The sequence below is a fragment of the Fonsecaea nubica genome (assembly GCF_001646965.1).
Source record: "Fonsecaea nubica strain CBS 269.64 chromosome Unknown Scaff30, whole genome shotgun sequence".
In the NCBI taxonomy this organism is placed as follows: Eukaryota; Fungi; Ascomycota; class Eurotiomycetes; order Chaetothyriales; family Herpotrichiellaceae; genus Fonsecaea; species Fonsecaea nubica.
The window spans coordinates 238418-264456 of NW_019173703.1; the positions used below are offsets into that span (position 1 = coordinate 238418).

General features: G+C 53.4%; 7 protein-coding genes across 7 annotated transcripts; 5 read left to right on the forward strand and 2 right to left on the reverse strand.

Annotated features, from left to right (window-relative positions):
* Positions 1–548: 548 nt before the first annotated feature.
* On the forward strand, positions 549–6473 carry AYO20_05305 (hypothetical protein; the record flags this gene model as incomplete). The annotated part of the gene is made up of 1 exon (XM_022643599.1): positions 549–6473. One exon carries the CDS (start codon positions 549–551, stop codon positions 6471–6473), a length of 5925 nt encoding a protein of 1974 aa, XP_022500467.1.
* A 2478-nt stretch (positions 6474–8951) lies between these two features.
* Positions 8952–9545, forward strand: AYO20_05306 (hypothetical protein; the record flags this gene model as incomplete). Its single annotated transcript, XM_022643600.1, has 1 exon — positions 8952–9545. The coding sequence occupies one exon, from the start codon at positions 8952–8954 to the stop codon at positions 9543–9545; it is 594 nt and encodes a 197-aa protein (XP_022500468.1).
* A 1413-nt stretch (positions 9546–10958) lies between these two features.
* Positions 10959–13290, forward strand: AYO20_05307 (hypothetical protein; the record flags this gene model as incomplete). The annotated part of the gene is made up of 9 exons (XM_022643601.1): positions 10959–10987; positions 11049–11364; positions 11424–11515; positions 11578–11842; positions 11905–12328; positions 12415–12515; positions 12586–12746; positions 12796–12892; positions 12955–13290. 9 exons carry the CDS (start codon positions 10959–10961, stop codon positions 13288–13290), a joined length of 1821 nt encoding a protein of 606 aa, XP_022500469.1.
* Positions 13291–14995: 1705 nt separating this feature from the next.
* On the forward strand, positions 14996–16310 carry AYO20_05308 (hypothetical protein; the record flags this gene model as incomplete). Its single annotated transcript, XM_022643602.1, has 2 exons — positions 14996–15138; positions 15203–16310. The coding sequence occupies 2 exons, from the start codon at positions 14996–14998 to the stop codon at positions 16308–16310; spliced, it is 1251 nt and encodes a 416-aa protein (XP_022500470.1).
* Positions 16311–17492: 1182 nt separating this feature from the next.
* On the reverse strand, positions 17493–19808 carry AYO20_05309 (hypothetical protein; the record flags this gene model as incomplete). The annotated part of the gene is made up of 8 exons (XM_022643603.1): positions 17493–18132; positions 18250–18387; positions 18456–18514; positions 18570–18604; positions 18662–18990; positions 19101–19384; positions 19441–19540; positions 19603–19808. 8 exons carry the CDS (start codon positions 19806–19808, stop codon positions 17493–17495), a joined length of 1791 nt encoding a protein of 596 aa, XP_022500471.1.
* Positions 19809–20924: 1116 nt separating this feature from the next.
* AYO20_05310 (hypothetical protein) lies at positions 20925–22871 on the forward strand (the record flags this gene model as incomplete). Its single annotated transcript, XM_022643604.1, has 5 exons — positions 20925–21257; positions 21361–21391; positions 21467–21670; positions 21727–22643; positions 22785–22871. 5 exons carry the CDS (start codon positions 20925–20927, stop codon positions 22869–22871), a joined length of 1572 nt encoding a protein of 523 aa, XP_022500472.1.
* Positions 22872–23895: 1024 nt separating this feature from the next.
* AYO20_05311 (hypothetical protein) lies at positions 23896–25679 on the reverse strand (the record flags this gene model as incomplete). The annotated part of the gene is made up of 2 exons (XM_022643605.1): positions 23896–25467; positions 25521–25679. 2 exons carry the CDS (start codon positions 25677–25679, stop codon positions 23896–23898), a joined length of 1731 nt encoding a protein of 576 aa, XP_022500473.1.
* Positions 25680–26039: the final 360 nt, after the last annotated feature.

The following is a 26039-nucleotide window of genomic DNA, read 5'->3' on the forward strand; positions in this document are numbered from 1 at the left end:
ATTACTGGCTGCAAAAAATAATATCCCAGCGGCGGCACCAACTGAGCGTTTCTCTCTTTGGCGCTGTATTTCCTTCCGCTCCTCCATTACCACATCGCAGCTTCAATCACCTCTCGCCCAAATTTCTCCCTTGACAAATTATCACAATCGTTCGTTACTTCGACTGCCAATGTGTGGCCGTTTCCTTGTCTCCCTCTACCTCTGATGTAGTCGTCTTCGCCTTTGTCCTCCAACAAACCCCCAGAGAGAGAAAAAACACGCCGCTCTCCTCGCGTGAAGCGCCACAAAGCCCTCTCCTCAACCGTTCCCCTCGGACCCTCGACACGCACGCAGAACACTCGTTCGACTCCTCCTCCTTCGACGCTCTCCTCTCTATCCGCAACAGCTCCGGATCATCTTGACGACTCCGCCAGAGATGTCAAGATAACGGGGGACTTTTTGGCTCCATGGTGGGTCAAAAGTCATAAAGGACTCTGCCCTTTCCCCAGTCCTTGTCCCCTCCGTCCACGACTTGTCCTCCAAGGACTGTTCCTCCTGTACCAGGAGTAATGGCCCAGGATGGAGCTGAACAACAATACTTGGAGCCGCCGATAATCACGGCCATCAAGAACGCCGAGGGCTATGGCAACGACATGACTCGGCATGCGATGGAGAGGTCGTTCAGTCAGGATATCCAGGAAGGCACCCAGGAGCTTAAAGAGGCGGCCGAACAAACCCGGAACATTATTCTTGATCTCAGTTTGGATGGCCATATTCGTTGGGTCAGCCCCTCTTGGACCGATGTTGTCGGCACTGATCTCGAGCATGTTCGAGGTCACAAGATTTCCGAGTTCATTAGCGACAATCCTGACATCTTCGCATCCGCCATCGAGGCTCTGAAGTCTAATGACTCTAAGAGCCAGTTTGTCAAATTTGCCGTCAAGGTTGGCCCTTCTTCCGACATGGGCACCATGCTACCGACAGATGACGGCGAGGAACCGAGCGAGGACAATGTTGAAACTGACGAGAGTGGAAATGCAACCCTCGAGTTGGAGGGCCAGGGAATCATGGTCTACGACAGGACGTCTGGGGGAGAGTCGCACACCATGTGGATGTTACAGCCAGCCCAGGAGCCCATCCGCATTGAAATAGCTCTGCCTCGAGCACTCGTGGAAACCCTGGGAGTCGGCGCAGAGATTCTGGCAAAATATCTCACCGAGCTCGCAGAGTTCGGGGCTAACGACCCCGAAAATCACCCTCCACCGCTTCCCATACTCTGTCGAGTGTGCGAGAGGTCGATTGTCCCATGGTGGTTCGAGAAGCATTCGGATCTCTGCGTGCAAGAACACAAGGCTGAAATGGATGTGCAAATGGTCCAGGAAAACCTCTCGGAACATAGGCACGCAATTGTCAAAGTGCTCGACGCTTTTGAGGTTCGTCAAGGGCGTGGCTCAGGCGGCGAGAACTCCCCTCCTTCAGCCCCCGAGTACAAGGGTATGCCGATTGGCCCTTCGCCAAGCTCTTCAACTGGCGTCTCTTCCGCTTCAGCATCTCATAGTGCCAGTCCGGTGAGATCGCGAAGCCCTTCCACGGCCGCCCCCGGTCATGTCCGGGCTCGTTCGTTTGTGGTCCGGCGACCGTTGGTGCGCATCGTGGAATTGATTCTAGACCTGTGCGACACAGCTATGGAGATCAATGTGCCCTCGATCAAAGACAGCAAAAGCTCGGCAGAAGATGACTTCAAGTCTCAATCTCCGCAGTCGGAATCCAGAATTTCCCAAATCATTCAATGGCAACCTCCAAGCAGCCTGGATAATGAGCCTGGCTTAGCCGCCTTAAGTGCGGATACCGAAAAACTGGCTCGCGCCAAGGTGGAGGCCGTTCACCGATATCAGAATGTTTTGGAATACTCCGAGCGCATACGACAAGAATACATGGCTGAGGTGGATGCATGTATAAACGAAGCTTTGATCAAGGCGGAAAGGGCTGCAGCAGGTGAGGCATTGTCTTCCAGTGAAAGCGAGTCTGAAGACGAGGCTGCACTGGAAGGCATTCTCGAAAACCCTGGAGAAGATATGGAGCCGACACCACAAGCCCTGCCTATCGAGTACCTTGAGCCTGAAGCCAGTCGCAGCACATCTTACGTCGGACTAAAGTCAATGGCTTCTGCCCTCCGAAACCCTAGAGACTTGCCCCAGATCACCATGGGGAATGATAAAAGACGATCGTCGTCACAGGCAGTTTCGACCGGCTCTAGCAGCCCAATCGAATGTCCCACCCCAAAGTCTCACCGGAGCAATCTTATCTCTCAACCCCAACCCATCTCGAACCGACGTTCAATGTACATTGAGGATGCCAACGACAGCGACAGTAGTCTCCCACCACCTTCTGTGTTGTCGGGCAATTGGCGCACTGACTCTCCAGCTTCTGCATCTGATCAGGGTCGGACGGCCCAATCCAGGGACAGAAAGAGACGAAGCATGCATCTTCATGGCCTTAATTCGGCTTCACCTCATCGCCAGCAGTCTCCAGGAAGATACCCGCCGCCACCTCCGTCGCCATTGCGGATGACCAAATCCAGAATCCCCAGTGGAGAAATAGCCCAGTCACCTGTTGTGTCACCCTTGTTGACGGCTGGAGAATTTGTGCCTCCCGCCAATGCTCCGAATCTGCATAGAAGACAGTCGTCGATGCATTCGTCAGATCTCAAGACCCCTGCTTCACCCAGGTTGAACTCTATCTCTCACCCACAACAGCGGGCACAACCACCCTCAATCAAGGATTTTGAGATTATCAAACCGATCAGCAGAGGTGCCTTTGGAAGTGTGTATCTGGCCAAGAAGAAAATCACGGGTGAATACTTCGCTATCAAAGTACTCCGCAAATCCGACATGATTGCAAAGAATCAGGTCACCAATGTCAAGGCCGAACGTGCCATCATGATGTGGCAGGGAGAGAGCGATTTTGTGGCCAAACTGTACTGGACATTCTCCAGCAAAGATTATCTCTATCTGGTGATGGAGTACTTGAATGGAGGTGATTGCGCTTCCCTCGTGAAGATCCTCGGAGGTCTGAGTGAGGATTGGGCTAAAAAGTACATCGCTGAAGTCGTTCTCGGCGTCGAACATTTGCACTCTCGAGGGATCGTCCATCGTGACTTGAAACCAGATAATCTTCTGATCGACTCCAAAGGACACCTGAAGCTTACCGACTTTGGTCTGTCTCGTATGGGTCTTGTTGGTCGACAGAAACGTGCGCTCAAGCAGCCCGATGAAGCCGTCCCCGATCTTTTGAAGCAGGGGCCATTCACTCAGAACGGTTCAGGGTCGAATCCGACCTCGCGATCCACCTCTTTTGACTACCAGGGACCCCACTCGCCGGCGCCAACACCTCTCATGACGCCTGCTTTCACTGGAGGTCTTGATCAACCATCCTACTTCAGCTTGAATAGAGAAAGCTCTCTAAGCCGAGAGACATCGTTGAGGAATTCCGGCTATCGGAGCGATAGTGGTAGTGGCTCAAGCTTCGATCTCCATCAACTTTTCAAAAAGCTCGGCGTGCAGGAAGACATTGAATCCCCTCCTCAGATTTTCCCGCGCAAAATCGAAGAAGAAGCATACAGCCAGGGTAGCGCATCTCCTGATCTCTTCCCACTGTCACAGTCGATGAGTAATATTTCTCAGGCCGCACCCGCTCCTCTGACTTCTCAGATGTTGGCTCCTCCATTGTTTGAGCCTGAAGAAAGTGATCGTCGTTTCGTGGGGACCCCGGATTACCTTGCTCCCGAGACCATCAACGGCACCGTACAGGATGAAATGTGTGATTGGTGGTCTCTGGGATGTATTATGTTCGAATTTCTCTATGGTTTCCCACCCTTCAACGCCGAGACGCCGGAGAAGGTATTTGACAATATTCTAAATCGGAGAATTGCCTGGCCCGAGGACGATGAAGTCGAAGTAAGCCCAGAAGCGAGAGATCTCATTGACAAGCTCATCCAACTCGACCCGAGAGAAAGGCTGGGTGCAAATAAGGACGAGAAGTACCCAAGCGGTGGCGCTGAGATCCAAGCACATCCCTGGTTTGCTGACATTCACTGGGAAACGCTCCTGGAAGATGAAGCTCAGTTTATTCCAAACCCGGAGCATCCAGAGGACACCGAGTATTTTGATTCGCGTGGGGCCACCCTGTCGTCTTTCCCTGAAGAACTGGAAGACCAAATTTCACCCGCAGGTACAACACCGAATGGTTCGGAATATCCCAATCGTCCCCACGATGCACTTTTCCGCGCCAGAACGCAAGCAACTTCTGCTAAGCGTGGCCTCATGCCTCTCCATATTCCTGCCCATTTGGTACGCGATTCCCGCAATCGCAGGCTGAGTGAACCTGTCATCGCCGACGACTTTGGCAATTTCACTTTCAAGAACCTGCCCGTCCTGGAGAAAGCCAACAAGGACATAGTCGAGAGGATGAGGAAAGAAGCAATGCAAGCTCAAGCTAGAGGGTATGCGCATTCGCAAGCTATGTCTGCCGCCAACAGTCCAGCGCTAGGATCTCCGGGACCATCCCTTGAAGGCAGTCCGATGATGCCAATGCCAGTTAAGCGGGCGCTCTCCATCAGCAAGGGTCACAGGCCAGGCTCTCCATCGAGCCTGGCTACATCCAACTCGTCCCCCAGCAGGCCTTCGCAGCCTTCCTCACCCCTCTTGGTTCAGTTCTCCACGGCGCAGCACCATGATAGACGAAAGACGTCTGGCTCCTCCCAAGGAAGCAGTTCTCTTGCTCCAAGTAGCTTTTTCGATATCCCCCACGACGCCGTCAAACACGGACCAACGGCAACGTCATCTCCCATCAAATCTGCTCGGATGCCTTCGGTCTCTCCCGCAAAAGGGATGCCTCCACCTCGAGCTGCGACAGTCAATGGACGCACAAGGTCACAGACTGTCGGCTCACAGGAAAGTGACGGACAGGCCCCTCAGCGAGAACCTTTTGTTCCTGGTCATCATAAGCGCAAGAGCCAACTGCTCGTCCGAGATGTGTCACCATCGTCCTCAGACAATGAATCGGCACAAGCGAAGGCGCTCCTCAAGGTGCAACGCCGGCGGCAGAGCTCGAGACGACTGTCGCAGATCAACTTTCTTGAAGGCCCTACCTATCGACCCCTGGATGTCCTGATCTGTGAGGACCATCCGGTGTCCAGAATGGTAATGGAGAGGCTGTTTGAGAAGTTGCGCTGCCGGACGATCACCGCAACCAATGGTCCTGATGCTCTACGACTTGCTATTAGCCAGATTCAATTCGATGCCATCTTTATGGAATTCAAGCTGCCCCTCATCAGCGGAGTCGACGTTGCTCGCATGATTCGAGACACAAAGAGTGCCAATACCAGCACTCCAATTGTCTGCATTACAGGATATCTGAAAGATCTTCCCGAAGTCCACCACTTCGACACTCTCATGCAGAAACCGCCGACCACCCAAAAGCTGACGGAGATGTTAGCCAAGTACTGTGCCTGGAAACCCGCACCTAAAGACTTCCGGATGGCAGTTCCATTGACCATCCCACATCTCAACACGCGATTCGATCCTATACCTACTCAAGACAGCCCCAGCTCTGTTGCTTCGAGCTTGGCACCGACAATGCCCGACTCATCATACCGAGGGTCAGGTCGGGAAGATTCGATTGGCAGTGGCGGGTTTTTTAGTGATCTGGAATCCTTCAAGAGTGATGACGTTCCGGTCATTGTCTCTCGAGCCGCTACTGATGAGTGGGCAAAGGCCGGGTTAGGAATTTCCGACGATATTGTCCTCGGACAGCGGCCTTATATCCAGTCTGGTTATCCTCATCTTGTCCATACGGAGTCTGCACCCCCAAGCGCTTGTATCGACGACACTGGTGGGTATGGCCTTCAGACCCCTCGGCGACAAAAGTCATCGGAGGCTGTCAGAGTGAAGCGAGAACTACTGGAGAAGAACATGAACCATGCCATTGGAGCAGCGGAAGAAGGAGATGACGAAGACGAGGAACTGGGTGACGTCCAAGTGCGAGCGCGGTCACCTCTCGGTAAACCACCCCGTCCATCATCCAAACTTGGAATTGAAATGCTGCGCACGAATAGTCGGGGAAGCGTCATTTCCATGAGCGAGGACAGGTCAACGGAGCCAGACAGTCTCCGGAGGTCTCTGGAAGTTCTCGAAGAGCGCATGGAGAATCTCAAAATCCCCGAGGAACCCAGTGTGGGTGCATTGACAGAGATTCAGCCGCGGAAGAAACTCGAGCTCTCGCAGCATTCACATCCTGAGCAGGGGACTGTCCGTTCGCCCAGCGGCCAGATCACCCCTCCCGTCATATTCCCTCCAAAACCGGGGACCACTTTTGCAGATATCGAGATGGACATCACTCCCGTGCCGACCAAAATGATCAACATCGAAGAGGAGCCTACGCCGAAGCCCCCAGGCAGCCCCTCGAAACTAGAAAGAACACGATCTCAGCGCTAGTTTTATTCTACCCTTTCTCATGTGTCTATGCTTTATGACCGACTTATGGAAATTTGCTCGAACGATTGGAGCCTGGGCCTTTTTCATTTTCTTTTGTACACACAATGACCTGTTGTTTGCAAGGCGCTGGAGGCGAGGGACGTGCAAGCATCACTGGCGTTTGGTTGAAGGCGGAAAATGCTCGCATAGCTATACGTGTATTTCATTCTCTGGCGTCCATGCGTCGGTGTATGATACAAACACGGCCTAAATAGTTTTGACAATCAATCATCATTCTCTACAATGATCTTGCAGTCTTGTCAGTATTGGTTCTTTCTCTTCCCACGTTCGTTTGCTCCGTGGTGGACGCTCTTGCCAACTTGTGATAATCTTACAGGCGGGTGACGACATATATGTACTATGGTACGTAAATTACAATAGCGGTAGCGGATATTGGAACTGACGCCCTCTGATTGGCTATCTAAACTGCACCTGCCTTTTACATCTGTCTCAATCAGGCACAGTCTACGGCGGCCGCGGTCAGTACGAGGTACATATACCTGTCTGCACCCCCGCGCCCTCACCCTCCCTTCTTTTCCTTTCCTCGGGAAGCAATCATGGCACCAAGGTACGTCAAGTCGCTCAGCACCATTTCAAACACGCGTATATGAAGCTAACCGGTGGTACAGTCGAACTGACGAGTCCTCGACCACTCCGCCCCCATCCCAGGCTTCGCCCTGGACGAAGCCCATGCAATGGGTGGTTGTCCTGGCGGTGTTGTCCTTGGTGGTGGGCGTTTTGTCTTTCCTGTTTAACGAGAAAGTTCGGACTTAGATAGTCCAGAAGACAGAACGGCCTCGGAGGAGCCAGAATCCTCCCGGGGAGAGACCTCCCCTACCAGTGCCGTTGGATCTGGTAGGTGCCCGAGGAGAACCCGGGACGGAGGCGGCGCCGTCCGAGGTGGCGGGGGTGGTAGAAGAGGAGGAAGAAGGAAGGGTAAGTTCATTCTCATATCTGATGTTGTTGAAGGCAAATGGAATGCTAACGGATATCACAGAGTGATGTTCACTCCAGCGAGCCCCCAACTCGCTAGTTGTTTTTTCGGCGGCGTGGTTGCGCCTTTATTTTGCATTATTATTACACAGAGGGCCGGGTCCCATTATTATCTTGTATTCTTATGCCGGGCATGGTCTCTGCCTCCACGTGGCGCTCGGTGGAAACTTGGGTTGGTTGTACCAAGGCAAAAGAGACCCGGCCCCCCCTCTGTGTGAAAGAGATAGCTTGAAGACTTGGGTACATTGGATCGGCAACGAGTTCACACAACAATCATCATTCTGTCGACCGCTGCTCTCAGTCAAATAGAGCATGCACTCCAAGCCGAACTCAACCTGAAGTCCTTCAGAAATTCAAAGTCTCTCAATCACATTCTGTCAACCGCCGCTCTCAGTCAAAACAGAGCGTGCACTCAAGCCAAACTCAACCCAAAGTGAGAAAATGCAAAACTTTCTTCAATCACTGTCAACCACTGCCAACCACTGCTCTCAGTCCTACAGAGCATCGCATCCCCAAGCGAATTCAAACTCAAGTCAGAGGATACAACTTTCTTCCATAACCAACCACTGCTCCAAATCCTACAGAGCATCACAACCTAAAGCCAGAGGATACAATCCCAATCAACCACTGCTCTCAGTCTTACAGAGCACCACAAATCCAGCCGGACGCGGCCTCAAGTCAAAGGACACAACTTTCTTCAATCCCAACCAACCACTTCCAACTACTGCTCTCAGTCCTACAGAGCACCACACATCCAGCCTAACTCAGACTCAAGTAAGAGGATACAGCTTTCTTCAATTCCAACCAACCACTACCCACATTCCAACAAACTCATGTGGAATTTCAGCCGAATCCAATTCCCAATCTCTCCTCAATTTCCGGACGGCAAAGAGGTCTCACGGTCCTCAAAATTTTTGGAACCTTGTGCCAAATGCCGCGTATTCACTGGCAGAACAAACACAACCTGAGTCATTCAACCTCAAAAATCTGCAGTATCCTGCCTGTGGAGAATACTTGTCGACCACCGCTCACGTTACCAAAGGATTCGGAACGCCAAGTCGCGTCCGGCCCAAAGTCAATCTTCTTGAAGACTTTCACCAACCAATCTTCGTTGCACGCCGCTTGAGATGATCTCAAAGGCCACTGGCTGTTGCTCTAGGTGCCAACATATTCCATATGAATCTTCCCCTGTCGCCATGTCTCTGCAAACTGTTCCGCAGACCAAGAAAACCTTACAAATACTGAGCTTGAGGACCTGTCAACAGGAGGGCCAAGGTCCTCAGCAAGATGGCATTATCTAAGAAGACGACTCGAGTCACCACAACTTCATTTCGAACACTACCACAACCATTCTGCCTCCAGGCTCTGGCGATATCAAATCAAATCTGATCCACCACTTACGCTGGTAGCGACCTCAGAAGCTTGCCCTCGCTCATCAACACAACCATGGCGAATGTTTCTGTCCTTATCATCCTGGTAACGCTTGCCGCCATCTTCCAGCAAGTTTCGGTTGTACTAGCGGAGCCAAAACTTTGCACACCACTGGGTCATCCGGATTGGGATTGCAATAGCCCGCTTGTTTGTGAGAAGGATTGGCCTTCGGAGACAGGGAATTATGGGTCGAGAGATCTCAACACCAAGATCAAACAACGCAGTGAATCTCAGGGGAGAATTTTGTTCTTGGACAGTGAGGTCAATTCAACAACCGTCAAAAACGACATTCATCGACGCCGATTAGCCACAATGTTGGCGGCTCAAAATTCTCAAAACCATTCAATTGTTTCTCGATCTGCCACATCAGTGTTTCCAGAGCAGTGCTGTCGTCTTACCGTGGAGTGCTTTGACTTCATCGAGAAGGAGATCCCAAATCATCGCAGAGATTACAATGGCCGACTCCTGATAGAGGATTTCAGTCTGTGGAAGAAGGCCGAATGTTGCATGTCAGACTTCGTGACACCAAAGTCGTGGTGTTTGACTCCGCCGCCTCGAAATAGCTGGTTCTCGTGGCATGCGCCACCTGAATGCGCGGAGTTCCACTAGAGAATGTGGGAGAATGTCTGAGCGAGCCTGTCGACGCAGGTATGGATGGACATAGTGGTGATGTTGGTGGCGGTATGGCATCTTGAAGGTCCTCAGTCTCTACAGAAAGATCCATGGAACAAGAAAACCTTACAAATGTTGAGCCTCTGGTGCTGGTGCTTTAAATTCTGGGTCCTCTGCAAGACGGCGTTACGTGAGAAGACCTCGATCTCCACATTCTCTGCAATCAACATCAACAAACGTTCCTCAAAGCCTCCAGGCAAGAATGCTGCAAAGCAAGCAATCTCATCCAACACTTTGACGAGTTGCAACCTATCAATCTCTTTGGCACAAATCAACTCAACAACGGCGCCTTCTACCACCAAGAAGACACTCACCTGCAGGGACCGTTGGGGCGCAAGGAAGGGGCGTGGCTCAGGGGAATGTTGAGAGGTCCTCTTTGGTGGGAGGAGGTGGTGGGGAGACATGCTCAGAGCATTACTGGTTAGAAGCAATATCGGCTTTATTTGAGGTAGCCAATCGAAAAAATCTGTACAGTCGATTGAACTGCTTTGTCGTATCCCTCTCCGTGTTTGTTCCACAGCCTCTGAAGTACTTGTGTGCGAATACCTGTCGATGTAATCACGTCGAGACCTCGGACTGTTGCCTGTCACGTGGCTGTTTCAATCACGCCTTGGTTGGAAGGGCGGCGCACCAACCACAAGCCGTCTTCCAGCAATGACATCATTGTCGGCTGCTGGTGCCTTTTATCCGGCTTGGCATTTGATGTTCATCTTGACGACCGCAAATCACCACAACCACCCAGCTATTTGCCTTGCACCGTCAAGCCTTTTCATAGCTTCGCTTGCTATCTCTTGGAATTTCTTGGTATACGTAAAGCAATGGGAAGCTTTTCTGACTGTTGCTATCATGCCACGAGCATGGACGTTTGCCGCACCAAGAGCCGTTTCGTGACAACGACCCGTGGTGGGATTTGACGATCACTGGGTCACTGTTGCATCGACTATCGCATCGTCCATCCTGGCGGATGGAGCACATACGATCCGTGGCAACGAAGGGTAGTAGATGTTTACAACTGCAATGCCTGGTATTGGTGGATTTCTCAGCACCCATACACCACTCCTGTGGCGGCTCATGTTCCTGGCCAGGGTCATTATCGCGATGACCGACCTCTGTCCAGATCTGCGAGTTGAGTACATGCATAGTTGTATGATGATCTATGTATGTTCGGGGTACATACCCTGTGCGGTTGGCGCTTTGGTCGAGTTCCGCATCTTGTCGCCCTGCGACTGATAATCCCCTTGGGTCTTCACGTTCTCATGATCTCTTTATATCCTTTTCTCTCTCGTACATTACTTCCTCTGCATATACCTGCACCTCACTTATCACACGAGAAAGTCCTGAAATCAGACGATGGCCGAACACGAGTTTCCGGCCGCTCAGTACGTATCCCCCAACCAGTTCATTTGATCCATGTTCAATCTGACCGAAACCTCTTCCTAGACTGCACGGGGAGAAACACAAAGTGGATGATGATTCTGTGAAAGCCATCCACGACATCACTGGGGGCCCACTCACGGCAGATACAAAGGCACTCCCAACTCTTAAAGAGCACGGCTTCATCGGTGACAGGGAGAGACCACATTCCCCGAGCGAGGATACCGAAATTGGCCAAACCGAAGATGGATTGGAGCCGAACGAGCAAGAAAAGAAACATTTGCGTCACGTTGGCGAAAGCCTCCCTTTTTCCACCTTCCTGGTTGCTTTTGTCGAGCTGTGTGAGCGTTTCACCTTCTACGGTTGTCAGGGTATATTCCAGGTGAGGACACTCACATCGCGTATCCAAGTGATGCGGAGATTTGGCTAATATTTTGACAGAACTATGTCCAGCGACCGCTTGATGGATCTCAGGGGCGAGGCGCCCTGGGAATGGGACATCAAGGCGCAACAGGACTGACTACTTTCTTTAAGTGAGAAATGCCTCCCTTCATCACCACCCTGTTATCAATTTTGTAGCTAAGCCCCAAACCAGCTTCTTCTGCTACGTCACACCAATACTGGGTGCGATCGTTGCCGACCAGTACCTGGGCAAGTACAAGGCCATCCTTTACTTCTGCGTGGTCTACCTGATTGGGCTTTTGATCCTGTTTACGACTTCATTGCCGGTCTCCCTGCAGAATGGGGCCGGCCTCGGCGGGTTCATCACAGCGATCATTGTTATCGGCATTGGAACTGGAGGGATCAAGTCGAATGTTGCCCCGTTGATTGCGGACCAGTATAAGCGCAGGAGAATGGTCGTAAGTAGCCGAGCACCCAATGGTCATAAGTGGGCGAAAAGGAGAATACTGACGCAAGAAAGATGTCGACGACCCCGAAAGGCGAGCGAATCATCATCGACCCAGCCGTGACCATCCAGCGGATCTACATGATCTTTTACACCTGCATCAACATCGGTGCCTTGTCTCTCCTGGCGACGCCGTACATGGAACGCGACGTCGGCTTCTGGTCCGCGTACTTGCTCTGCTTCTGCATGTTCTGCGCCGGCACCGCGGTTCTCATCATGGGGCGCAACATCTACGTCGTCCGGCCACCCCAGGGGTCCATCATCACGGACGCGTTCAAGGCAGTTTGGCTCATGATCAAGCACCGGGACCAAAACGCGCCGAAGCCGAGCTGGATGGCGGAAAGAGGCATTCACAAGACGGTCCCGTGGAACGACCATTTCATCGAAGAGTTGAAGAGAGCGCTGGTCGCCTGCCGAGTCTTTGTCATCTATCCAATCTGTAAGCTCACCCTTGGAAAGTAAAGATTGAGAATTCGATTTGCACATCGAGCAAAGGAGGAAAACATGCTGATGCTACACGCTTAGACTGGTGTGTCTACGGACAATTCAGTGGCAACTTTGTCACCCAGGCCGGTCAGATGCGAGGACATGGAATTCCCAACGACTTGATGCAGAATTTTGATCCGGTGAGTACGCAGCTCTGGGAGGAGAACCTTCCTTCTCAGAAAACGAGAATGCTCACGAGTCTGCCTGTAGATCTCCATCATTGTCTTTGTGCCCATCTTGGATAGATTCGTCTACCCTCTTTTGAGAAAGATGCACATCCCTTTCCCACCGATCAATCGAATTGTCTTGGGATTCTGGATCGCATCCCTTGCCATGATGTACGCCGCAATTGTGCAGCACCTAATTTACAGGTAAGTGATGGGAACGGCGACAGATTTTCTTGCTGACGGGACGCCACAGCTCCGGACCGTGTTATAAGCAGCCACTGTGCGACGCGTCGCTTGTCGATGGCGTCGCTGAGGGCAACAATGTGCACATTGCGATCCAAGCCCCAGCTGTAAGTGGAGAAGCAGATCGCGCATTGGTTACCGGCGTTCAGAGGCTGACACTCCGACACAGTATATGCTCATCGGTATCTCCGAAATCTTCGCCTCAGTGACAGGTCTGGAGTACGCATACACAAAGGCTCCCCCGAGCATGAAGTCTTTTGTGCAATCCATCTACCTCCTTACCAATGCGTTTGGTTCCGCGCTAGGAGAGGCACTGACGCCAGTGGCTTATGACCCTGCCATCCTGTGGATGTTTGTGGGACTTTGCATTGCGAGCTTCTGCGCTGGATGCCTGATTTGGATCCTGTTCCATGGGTTGAATGAAAGGGAAGAAGAGATGAATGCACTGGACGACGATGTCGAGGAGGAAGGCGGATATCGCAAAGGAAGCAAAGTTACATATTGACCGGGAAGGCTGAGTGCCCGGCACTCGGTGGTTTAAACTTCTTGTGGAAAGCAAATATTGGGAGGGCTGATGTGATGTGCGATACGAGAAGAACAGCGTCTAGACCCAATCATCGGAGCATTTCCCTTGGGAGGGGATGATGGTTTGTGTTCAAATCCGGATCTGGAGCGGGTGGCTGGGACAAGATGGTTTGACGCACATTGGCTGCCAGAGACACGCAACAATTGCCACTTGTAGCTATGGCAGGTCGTTTTGAATCTATTGCGTACCACATCATTATTACTGATCAACAAGCACCGCGTTGTAAAACCCCGCTCCCGCTTAGAGCAAGGTACAAATTGTTGCAGGGTCAAGTGATCCTCGACGAATCCCAGAGACTTAATCGCCCAATACCGAGCACTGGAGGGCCAAGGGCCGGGGAATAAGCGAGAGACACAAGCTCGCACCTAGGCAGGCCAAGTGCGCAGGCGTCGCAAGCCGCGGCTGTGGGCGAAAGAGGTGATTCGTGAGAGGCCGGGAAGGCGTGGGCGTTGGTCTCTAGTTTCCGTGCCGCAGAGCGGGTGGCGACAAGAGCGTGAGGACGGAGGGTGGCCGTAGGGATCGAGGGGGAGTGGGCGGTGGTCAGGGCAAGGTTGTATCGAGGGGAACAGGTGAGTAGGATGTCATCGACAGATATGAATTGATCGAACGATTGTTTCCTAGTCAATGAATGTCCTACTTGTATTCGGTATACAAGATGTGGATATGGATGTGGCGCAGGCAGAAGAAAGTATGAATGAATCATGATGCAGGAATCCCGGCCATCCCGCAGCCAGGCAAGCCAGGGCTTGGGGGAGGACCACTGAGGACCTCAGTCAACAACTTAGGCGGCGCTAGGTACCTGGACGCCGAGTAGCTTTCTTTAACTAAACCGGATTTCCGCAGGTGTGAGCATCACAGTCACTGCAGTTCTCCCGCCCAGCCCAGCCCTTCAATATTCTCTCTTCTCCCCCCCCCGCGCAGTTTTTCCTCGGACTTGGTCTCGTGAACCAGCATTGGCACCACCATCACCAGCTTGCCAACTGCGCCATTCTCACCCTTCACCATCACCCTCTTCTTCTCCAGCTCCTGCATCACTATTACCTCGTTCATCCCGTTCCATTAAACCTCGATCTTCTATCATTCTGCAGCAGCCGCAATACATCCTCCTTCATCTTAACCGGGGATGCTACATCCGAAACCGCCCTACTGAAGACCTGCACATCCGCCATCTGGGCCAATCCCGTCTCCGAAGCAGAGGTTGCTTCTTCCCCCTTGAAACAGCCTCCCCCTTCACTTCGTAACCTTTTGTCACTCAATCCGCCTCGTGTGTGAGGGAGGATTCAGGCCCATATTGGAGCGCCGGAGGACCAATCCTAATCTCACCCTTGCTTCGATTGATCGTTCCGTCATTCCTCCTCGATTACGGATTTGCATACGTCGAAATCGATCGCCACCTACTCCTCCCTATCCTTCGCGACTCATCCTCTCTCCTTTTTGTCCTCCTGTTCATGTCTCTGCCCATCTACGACTGGTTCGAGGGATAATCAGTGCTTTCATCCTGGATCCGTGGTCGCCGGCACAGCTTAGATGCTCCCATCAGCACCCGGTTGCGCACCCGCCATCTGCACGTTGACTACGTCCACCCTGTCGAACACTCTATCTGCGCCGTCATACCTCATCTAAGATGGCTTCTTCAACATTAACTACGACGGCGTCGCCCACTGCGAGCCCAACGGGGAACCCTGGTGGTAATGGAGGCTCTGGTCCTAGTTCGCCACTACTCTTTTTCGTCGCTCTCGGCTTTGGTGTCGTCTTTACGAACTTATGGTGAGCTTCAATCAACGTCGGGCATCTCTGAATCATCTAATCTTGTCGTGTGTGTGCCTGTCAGGATTATCGTCGGTGTCAAATACTGCTTCCGATATAACCAGCGCAATCGACAGCGCATGAATGGCGAAGATCCGGACGGGGTGGATCTCGCAGCAATGCCTCGACAACACCGCCGCAGGCGCGAGAAGAAGCTCATGACAATCGAGGAAGTCAACGAAAAGTTCCCTCTGACCAAATACAAAACGTGGCGTTCGAATCGTGCCGATGAAGGCCTGCCCACTGCTGGAGGGATTACTACGGCTTCTCGACCGGCCAGCATACACAATGCCCAACGAGATTCAAAAGAGTCAAAGGAAATGGAAGCCCAGGAATTGGCACATGCACAAACAAACACTTCGTCCGAGGAGAAAACGCCCGAGCATGGCGAACCAGAGCTTGTAGAGGCTGAAAAGAGTGACACGGAAAACCGGCCAGCCACGCCGTCCCGGCCCAAATCCAGTCCATCCACGGTGACACCAGGTACTCCGGTACACAAAGTCACCAGTCACGATGACGAGGATGAAGACGAAGAACGTATTCAGACGGCCCTTCCTCCCGAGCAATTACCCGATCCCGGCGATGCTTGTGCAATTTGTATCGACAATATCGACGATGATGACGATATTCGTGGGCTACATTGTGGCCATGCATTCCATGCCTCTTGCGTTGATCCTTGGTTGACATCACGCCGAGCCTGTTGTCCTCTCTGCAAAGCGGATTATTACGTCCCCAAACCTCGACCCGAAGGTGCCGAAGTGCATCCAACAAACCTGCAACCGCCTCCAACGGCATTCTCGATCATCGGAAATGGTCGACCAGGCCGAAGACCGGCGATGATCATACCGGGGCGATTTATGAGTATCGTGTATCACGATCGCGATCGACATGGATTTCCACTTGTGGTGCGTGCGGAACGGACAGATCAGTCAAATCGAGAACAAAGTCGGAGGCAGCAAAGAGACACATTACCAAACTCAAATACAGCTGCGGGTCACCAAGGCGTCGATACTCAGTCGTCACGAAGACCACGGTTTGGCTTCAGAATACCAGGTCTAAGTCGACCAGCCCAGACACAAACGGCGGCTCCGGAAGCCCCGCCTACGCCTTCGCAGCTTGAAGCTGGAAGATGACGGGAAGCAACCCCCAGAAGCAACGATAATGATACGAGTTTTATGATAATTCTGACGAGAGGCTTCTTGACATTTGTTGGTTTCCCCGGGCCTTGGATAGGTGAAAACTCTGGGAGATGCACGGGCGAGACCAATTGCTCTGTTTGCATGAATGCTGAAAGGCTCGTCACTAGAAAGTTTGCATGGTATTAGCAACAACTGCGAAACATGACGTCTGCATATGTCCGGCAACATGGGGCTCGACAACTTTGCACTGCACTAGGTTCAGGAGTGGACAAGAACTGCGATTGATCTTGTTGGGATGTTGACCTCGAGATGTGATACCCCCGTCTCCATTTCTTGGCTATATGGCATACTGTATCTTTAGCCTCTCAGACTGTACCTGGACGAAGACTAAAAATGGACCATATTTGTTTTGCTTGTACGGAGCGTGCATGGTGTACTCGGTATTTCGATATAGATTGCAGGGAGTTGTGTATGGGCATTAATTGATGTATTACTAATGCTATACGGAGGTAGGCACGTGATGCTGAATGATACGTCGGAGCATTTACACCGAGTCCCGAGTTCCGAGTACGGTGATGCATAACTTGACAGTGCCAACATCCGAACCCATTGTGTAATATTACAGCTGTACCTCGTACGTAGGAGACAGAGACAGAGACAGAGGTAGATATGAGGTAGACATGTGAGAGAGAGGGGGCAGTATGGTTTTTATTTTGCATTTTCATGCACATTTTCCACGGCGCTCAGGTATGATAATCATGGCCATGGACATGGATGTGGACATGAATGTAGATATGTGATGTGTACTGTGATGTGTATTGTGATGTATATGTATGGAGATGTGGATTCGTAATCTGATAGATATATGTATGGATATGTATGGATATGAAGATATGTCTATAGATTTGTGTTTGTGTATGATGCATGTAAGTATGGAGACTATAGTGCATGCCAGGAGATGGTGTATGGTATATAAATAGGCTATAGAATGTAGGATATAGGATATAGGGTACAGGATACATTTCTTCGCCGCGGAATTGTGCATTGTCTCGAGACAGACAGAGAGAGAGAGAGAGTCTGTGTGTGTATGCGTGGCAGGTCAGTGTCCTCCTTTCTACAAAAGATTGCAACAAAGACTCCTGCTATATCGGTGCATTCTTCGAGGGATGTGGGAAATCAGTTCTTCTCCTCGTCTCTCCTAGCCGCCGCGGCGGCAGGCCTCCTCTCGACACTCGCCTCGACGTGCTCGGTCATGAGCTCCTTGACGTGCTTGATGAAGATGACGGCGACAATGGCCAGGGCGACAAAGGGGATGATGCTCGCCCAGGCGAGGCGGTAGGCGCGGGCGTAGGCCCAGTTGCGGGCGTCGAGGGCCGCGTCGAGGATGGTGCCGTTGAGGCCGCGCACGGCGTCGAACCCCTCACCCGCGCCGATGGCCTCGAGCAGGTCCGGCACCGAGCTCGCGGGGAGGCCCGCGCCCGTGGCGGCGCGCGTCACGTCGCGCGCCAGCGTCGCGTCGATCTTGCCGTTGATGATGGCGTCGAGCACCGCCGACCCGAACGCGCCCCCAATCGCCCGCGCCGACAGCGCAAACCCCGACGCCGTCGCGATGAAGGCGTGCGGCGCCGCGAACTGCACCAGCGCCAGGATCAGCGTCAAGGGGCCCGCCTGTCCGATCCCCGCCAGCACCGCGAACGCGTACTGTGCGTGGTTCTCGCTGGGTTTGATCGTCGCGTAGCAGATGCAGACGATCAGGAAGACCGTGTACGTGAAGATCAGCGGGTTCTTGAGGTCTTTGTATTTGGTCGAGTAGAGACTGTTTTGTCGTTGTGGTAAGCAAGTGTATAGATGGGTGATTAGACATCAGGGAGGAAGTTCTGGTGATTAAGGAAGAGGAAACATGGCTTAAGGGCGGGAGAGAGGCAGGGCTTACACCATGGGAATCGAGAAACCAATCGTCGGCAGCTGGTACGCCAGTTGGCGGATCGAGATTTGCCACGACGTCGTCTCCCATCCGAGATTGAGAATCACTTGTGGAGTCACGCTGTTGACGGCGCTGTAGAAGATCCATCTGTTTGTCAAGTGTCAGTCGTCTCAGAGTTCTTGAACTGGATCAATCATGAGTCGGACAAAACTTACCCTTCTACCGCAAAGGCAAAGACGGCCAGAGGGAAATTGTATCCGTTCTTGAACATGACCTTGACGAGAATCAGCGTATTAGGTGCAGAGAGAGGCTATTCAAGAGGTGCTCACATGGGCAACGATTCCATCGGTCCGTCCCTTCCATTCTATATTCCATCATTAGCTCATACCGCTCCTGGCAAGACTTTTCTGGTAGACCTCACCATATATCCCAAACAAGATCAGCAGAACGATGCCAATGACAAGCGGAGCGATGACATGGGCGTCGCTCCACGCATACGTGCCGCCGGTCCAGTCCAATGACAAGATAGTCAGGGTGGCGCCACCGACGAAGAGGACGGCGCCGATGGGATCGAGCGACCACAGTACCTCGACAAAGGTCATCTTGGGGTAGTCGGAGCGGCGGGGCGGGAAATAGAAGGCCAGGAGCATGAGGACCGTGGCGCCGTGGAAAGCGGCTTGCATCCAGAAGATGTTGCGCCAGCCGTCCTTTTCGACGTTGGTGACGGCGCCGGCGCCGAGCTGTCCAACCCTTCACCACGACATGGCCGGGGGAGGGGGCCATGATATCAGCACCCTGGTTGGGAAAGACGCACACATACACACGGGGGGATACTACAAGGTGGGAAAACAAAGACTTACAGGCCTCCAAAGGCGCCGCCGAGGAAGTTCGCCCCGTTGGCAATGGCTCGGTACTTCAACGGGAGCACTTCGGCGGGGATGGCCACAATGATGCCCAAAGACGAAAGGCCCACGCCGATCAGGATCCCTCCTCCTATCAAGGTGTTCATGGAATGGGCCGTGGCAGACACGACGGATCCGACAAAGGCGACCGACAGTTGAATGCAGGCGAGGTATTTGCGGTCCACCACGTCCGACAGCCTCCCTATGATGGGACACAGGACACTCTGAACCAGCAACGGACCCTGGATCCCACATTAGCGGTTGGCTTCGGGTGGGTGAGAAGAATAGAACCAGATACCTGGATGATCCAGCCGGCCAGTCCGGGATGACCCAGGTCTCGAATGATAAAGGCAATGACCGAGCCTGCCGCCACGACGACAAAAACCAAGGTCAAGTTGCTGGGCCGCCAATGTCAACAGAAACAGATCCCCAGTGAAATCCTGCCAGAGGGCATATTTACCCAAACATGGTGACGAGCACCACCAGCCATGATCGCCAACCGAGCGCGACATGCGTGTTGTCCAGGTGCGAGTCGACCCTGGCAATGGCGTCGTTGACCTCCTTGACATGCTCGACGGCCGTCTCGTGGTGTTCGCCCAACGGCTTGTCCGCAACCTGGACAGGAGCCACCTGCTCGTTCTGTCCGGGATTCACTGCGGAGCTCATGATGGCTGCTTTACAAGACACGAAACAACAGAGAGATCAATCAAAGTCAACATGCAATCAAGGGAGGTAACGCAACAACACACACTGTGTGGTGAAGCTGACACTTTCTCTCGGGTTCTGGGGGAAGATGAGAGAAGCCTTTCAACGCGAGGTGACAATGATGTCTGGGGATAATGTGACCAGGCTACCACGTGTCGGTTCCCGTGCCGAAGACGTTGTATCGGCAGTTGTTTTCTACCAGAGTGCCAACTTGATGATTCGGTGCCTTCACACAACTAAAGGTCGGGGAATCTCCGCATAAGGGGGTTTGTGCCCTCGTGGTCTACTCTCCGAGTGATATAGGCAAGAGAGACGGGGGTCGCGTCGCAAGAAAGGGAATGGATCTGAAGCCGCCCACAGGCAGGCTAGGGCTAGGCTAAGCTGCCTGGCTAAGCTGCCCACATAGCCTGGGGGAGGATACCCTCAGCCACTTGAGATCTAACACCCAATCATAACGCACCACTACACGATCCTTTCCTCTTTGAGCAACGCCAAGCTGAGCTAAGCAGCCGATCTAGCCGTTCCGAGCGTCTTCGGCATCTCTGTGATTGGCCCTTCCTCCACACACACAACTGCGGGGGAATCTTCCCCAGAGACCTTACACTTACTCTTAACTCCCCCTTGTCTCCCCGCCCTCTGGGGACAGGTCGGCAGTTGGGATTCTGTCGCAGGGGAGAGGGGGGATCACATCACAAGGCTCTAGGTTGACTTGTTGGTCCCTCGGGTAAGCATAAATACGTTTCCCCCAGTTGGGCTTGGAGAGAATGGGAGAGGGGAGGAAGGAAGCAGAATGAGAATGACCGGAACTTTGAAACCTTGTACATAAGCAACGCAAGCATTTTTTAAGCCAGGCCCTTGGCTCATCATCCGCCGCCATCCTCCCATCAGCACTTGGCCCGCCCGCCTCTTGAGCTTGACTCTTTTGCTTGGAAATTCCTTGGCCATATACTATTCCATCCACTCTTGCCCCGTCCGTTTACTTTGGGCCTTTTGGAACCCTGTGCAACAACAACGACATCTATTTTTTTTATTATTATTTATCAATTTGAACGCCGACGCAACACAACGCAGCACGACATGGCGCTTTCCACGCCGCTGACCCAGCACGCGGCCATCTCGCCCGTCTACCTCGCCGCAGCGGCTTTCCTCGGTCTCGTCCTCTACCTGTTCGTCCAGAGCAAGCGGGCCGGTCTCGACCATGTCCCCGGTCCCTGGCTGGCCAAGTACACCAACCTGTGGCGCGGGTACCAGGCGTGGCGGCTCAACCACCACAAGGAGGCCGTCAACAATTACCAGATCAACATGATCGGCCGGTACGGGGACGTGGTGAGGATCGGACCGAAGCATGTCCTCGTCTATGACCCTGAGGCGATTGATACGATTTACGGCTTCAGAGAACGTCTGGATAAGGTGAGTGAGCGGTTTGGGTGGTAGAGAGAGAGTGTGTGTGTGAAGGTTGAGAATGAATCGTGTTGGACGAGTGGAAATGCTAATCATCACCTCGTTTCATCAGGGTCCCGGATACCAAGTCTTTGTCATGACCGGTAGGTAGATCACCATGTCCATTCCACTGATGAATTGTATCTGGAAAGAGTGCACCAGCTCACAAAATCCCACAGGCACGGACCAGACCGCTCTGGTCAGCATCAAGGATGAAAAGACGCACGGAATGTACAGGCGACCCATTGCCCACGCGTATTCTCTGTCCTCTCTAAAGGGCTACGAGCCGTACATTGACGAGACGATCGAAAAGTTGATCAAGGAGCTCGATAAGCATGACGCCGATGGCACGCCGATCAACATGACTCGTTGGCTTCAATACTGTGAGTTTCAACCTCCGCTCAAGTAAGTGGTAGATGGTCTGACTGTCCTCACAAAGGGGCCTTTGATGTCATGTCCAAGATCTCGTTCGGTGAGCCACTCGGCTTCCTCGACCACGGCTACGACTTCAACGGCATGATCCAGGCACAGCGGGAGAACTTTCGATACATCAGCGTGGCCAACAACTTCCCGCTGCTCGACACACTGACCAAGCGCAACCCCTTCCTCAAGCTCGTCACGCAGAAGCCGAGCATGTTCTTCACCTTTGCACGACGCGTGGTCAGCGAGCGTCTGGCCAAGGCGTCCAAGGACCCCGAGGCGCAGTCGGCGTCGCGCCGCCACGAGGACCTCCTGGGGAGCTTCATCGCGGCGAGAAAGGCGTACCCACTCATGACGGACCTGCGCATCACCCATCTCACGGCCACCAATGTGCTCGCGGGGGCCAACAACAGCGCCCGCGCCATGGACGCCACCATCCACTGGCTGACGGAGCACCCGGAAGCGCAGGAGCGGCTGAACCAGGAGATCCGCAGCGTCAACATGGCGGCCATGAAGGAGGTCGACACCGAGGGCCCCGCGGCGCTCGAGCTGGCCCTCAAGATGCCCTACCTCGACGCCGTCATCCAGGAGTCGTACCGTCAGTTTGGCGCCCCGGCCAACAACCTCGAGCGCGTCGCCGGTCCCGCGGGCCTGACGTTGCCCAACGGCACCCATCTGCCACCCGGCACCGTCATCGCCATGAACGCCGCGTCCATGGCGATGCTGCCCCACGTCTTTGGCAAGGACGCCCGCGCCTTCAACCCGGAGCGCTGGATGCGGCAAGCCGGCGAGACCGAGGACGAGTTCCGCGAGCGCAAGGTCCGCATGCACCGCTCCATGCTGGTCTTTGGCCACGGCAGCCGCAGCTGCATCGGCAAGAACATTGTCCAGCTGGAGCTGTACAAGATCTGGGCCACGCTGTTGAGGATTTATAAGGTGAGAATAGCCTTTTTTTTGGTCCATATCCTTTCTCTCCTCCTTACCTCCTCTTTCCTGCGTTGGCTGTCGTCTGGTTGCACGGAATGGGTGGTTTAATACGTGGCTGATGGCCCGACTGACACGCTTCACACATGACAGTTTGAACCCGCCGACGTCAAACTCCACCAGGTCATGACGATCCCGCGACGACGAGAGCAGCGCACCGAGAAGTCGGTCGAGATTTGATCAACTATTCAGACAGACTTGTTTGTTCTTCTATCATCGCGTCAACTTTCAGTCAGTCGGTTGGAGAGTTGTCAAGGGATGTCAGGGATGTAGATGCGGATGGAGACGAAGAAGGAGAGGAATGGAGGAAAGGAAGAGAGAGAGAGAGAGTATGTGTTGTGTGTGTGTGTGTGTGTGTGTGTCTGTCGCCGTGAAAGCGAATCCTTCTTCAACATCAACATCACCAACCACCAACCACCAACCATCGTCACCGTCATCGTTATACTCATTGTTATGAATCCTCTTCCATCGCAGTGACCCCTCCTACTTAGGTAGTCAACACGGTAGTTTCGTCCAACATGTCAGAAAACCCCCAGAGTTGTGGCTTCGTCATAGACAGCAGTGGTTGGTTCATAGTTTCTTCCAAATAGATCAGAAATTGCCATCTTGTCAACTGATATTCTTGCCATTCACAGTCCAGGGGGAGTAGAAGAGGATTCGTCGAGTTCGATTGCTGTCATTGACTCGGACCCGCGTCCCGCATCCCGCGTCCCGGATGAAAGCACGGTGCTTAGACCCTACCTTGCACCATGGTGAGTAAAGATGCAAAGGTAAAACGTCATGGGATGTGGGACAGCCGAGATGGACAAGGATTTTACGACTCCTCAAGGCGTGCGAAAGACTCTTTTTAGCTTTTCTGCCACAGTGAGGGGTTTTGGATTAATCTATTCACCTCTCTATCTATGCGATGTACATGTACATGTACAATAAATAGAACGTTTTTTTTTGTGAAAGATCCAACCGCCCAAAGTTGTGTGTATGTGTGAAGAACTCTGACACCAAAATAATCGTAGAATCCCTCTATTCTGTTGGATTTCCCACCATGAGGCCGTAGAATAATAGAAAAGGAAACGAGAAGACAAGAGAGGAGAGTGTATAAAATGATAGGAGATGACATGAGATGATATGCCCAGCCCACCCACCAGCGCCGCCTTGATGTGTAGAAACCAAACTAAAGGAGGCTTTCTGTCCCCCTCCCCATCTTTTAAGCATTTTGTGCGTTGGAGTCCTTTCGCTCTGTCGCTTCTCCAGCCTCCTTGGACCCAGTCGGCTCGTTGTCACCGTCACCACTACTACCACCTCCTCCACTACGAGCAGTAGCAGAAGTAACAGCAGCGCGAACCTTCAAGCTGCGCCACTCGACCAGCACACTCCCCAAGATGGTCGCGACGCAGGTCGCCACGACGAGGTAAAAGACATGGACGAGGGCGTCGTTGTAATCGGCCAGGAGGACGGCCAGGTCGTTGCCGCCCGCGAGATTGCGCAGGTCCGTCGCGCCCGAGGTCGTGGTCACCGCGTGGGGATCGACGCCGGGCAGATCGGCCGTCAGTTTCGCGACGAGGCCGTTGAGGAATATGTTCTCGGCCACGGGCAGGAAGATGGCGGAGCCGAGGAAGCGCATGAACATGACGACGGCGGTGCCGGTGGCGATGTCCGGGCGGTCTAAGACGGTTTGCACGACGTTCAGACCCTGTTGAGCCCCGAAGCCCAAGCCTAGCCCCAGGATGACCTGGTACCCGATCCACGCCGGGTGGGCTGTCGTCGAGGTAAAGGTGCAGAGCAGGCCGGCGCCGATGGACGTGGCCACGGAGCTGAGGATGAAGAACGGCGTGTAGTAGCCGACGCGACTGATGATGATGCCCGACGAGATGGAGGCGGTGACCGACGACAGCACCAGCGGGAGCAGCATGATGCCCGACTTGACGGCGCTGACGCCCTTGATGGCCTGGAACCAGATGGGCAGATAGTAAATGGTGACCATGACGCCGGCGCCGTTGAAAAACGAGAACCACAGCGCAGCCGCCACGCTGCGCTGCTTGATGATCCGGGGAGGGACGGTGCCATCTTCTTGTTTCCAGACTTGGATTCCCCCAAAGACCAGGCAGAGAACGGCACAGAGAACCAGCAGGACAATGACCCGCGCGTTGTCCCACGAGTACTTGGTTCCTCCCCACTGGAGAGCCAGGATCAGACAGATGATGCCGGGGAAGAATACCAGGTTGCCCAAGGGGTCGAGCTGCTTCACCTTACCCAGGATCCCGGGGGCTCGTTCGTCGAGTTTTTGGTTGGAAAGGCGCAGGACGACCATGGTGACGACCACGACCACGGCGCCGATGGGGAGGTTGATGTAGAAACACCATCTCCAGGTGACGTTGTCGGTGAATGCCCCTCCGACCAGAGGCCCGATGACGGACGCAATTGCAAAGATACCCCCAAAAGCACCCTGCCAGATCGGCCGCTGCTGTAGAGGGACGGTGTGGAACAGGATGACCATGACGCCCGAGAACATTCCTGAAGCACCCAAGCCTGAAATGGCGCGGCCGACAATGAAGGCCACAGAGCTCGGCGCCGATCCACACACGGCTGAGCCGACTTCAAAGAGCACAATGCCCGACAGAAAGACGGGTTTCGCCGGGTAGAACTTGTAGACCTTGCCCATGAGGAGCTGGAAGCTGCACATGGTGAGCAGGTACGCGCTGCCATACCATCCAATGTCTGCGATGGAGTCGAACTCGTCGGTGATTCGTGGGATGGCTGTGGATATGATGTTTTGGTCCTAGAGGAGTTGGTCAGTAGAGGTGGGAGAGATTGTAAAGGCATTGGAAGTACCAAGGTAACCAGGAATATGGCAAGGTAGCCTGCGAGCATGATCAGGATCCTCTTCCGCATGCTGGGATATCCGTCGTCTGTCCCATCACTCTTCTTCTGCTGAGTGCCCGCCTCTGGGTCATGTTTGTTGTCGTCGTCGTGTGAAGAGGTGCGCGTCATGGTGGAAGCAATGCTGGGACTCGTGTGGCGCAGGAATAGAGATGTGAACTGAGGCAATCTGGAGAGTCCATGTCCGCAGACTGCAGACCTGACAGCCCGCTTCCTTAAGTACCTGGTTTTGGTAGTTGGTGGTAGCCTGCGTGTGGTTGAATTTGTGTCCCTTTTTGCGTTGTATTCACTTCGCTTCGCCTCTCGGGGCTCAAATGTTGATTTTTGACCCTCCGAGCGCCGAGATCAGCATCAGGTGAAATACCACGACCACCACGACCACCGCCACATCAACAAATCCTCCCATCTGTGGAATATAATCCCTCTCTCCGACCACCGAGTGTCTCCCCAGAAAAGCGAGGGAGAAATCAA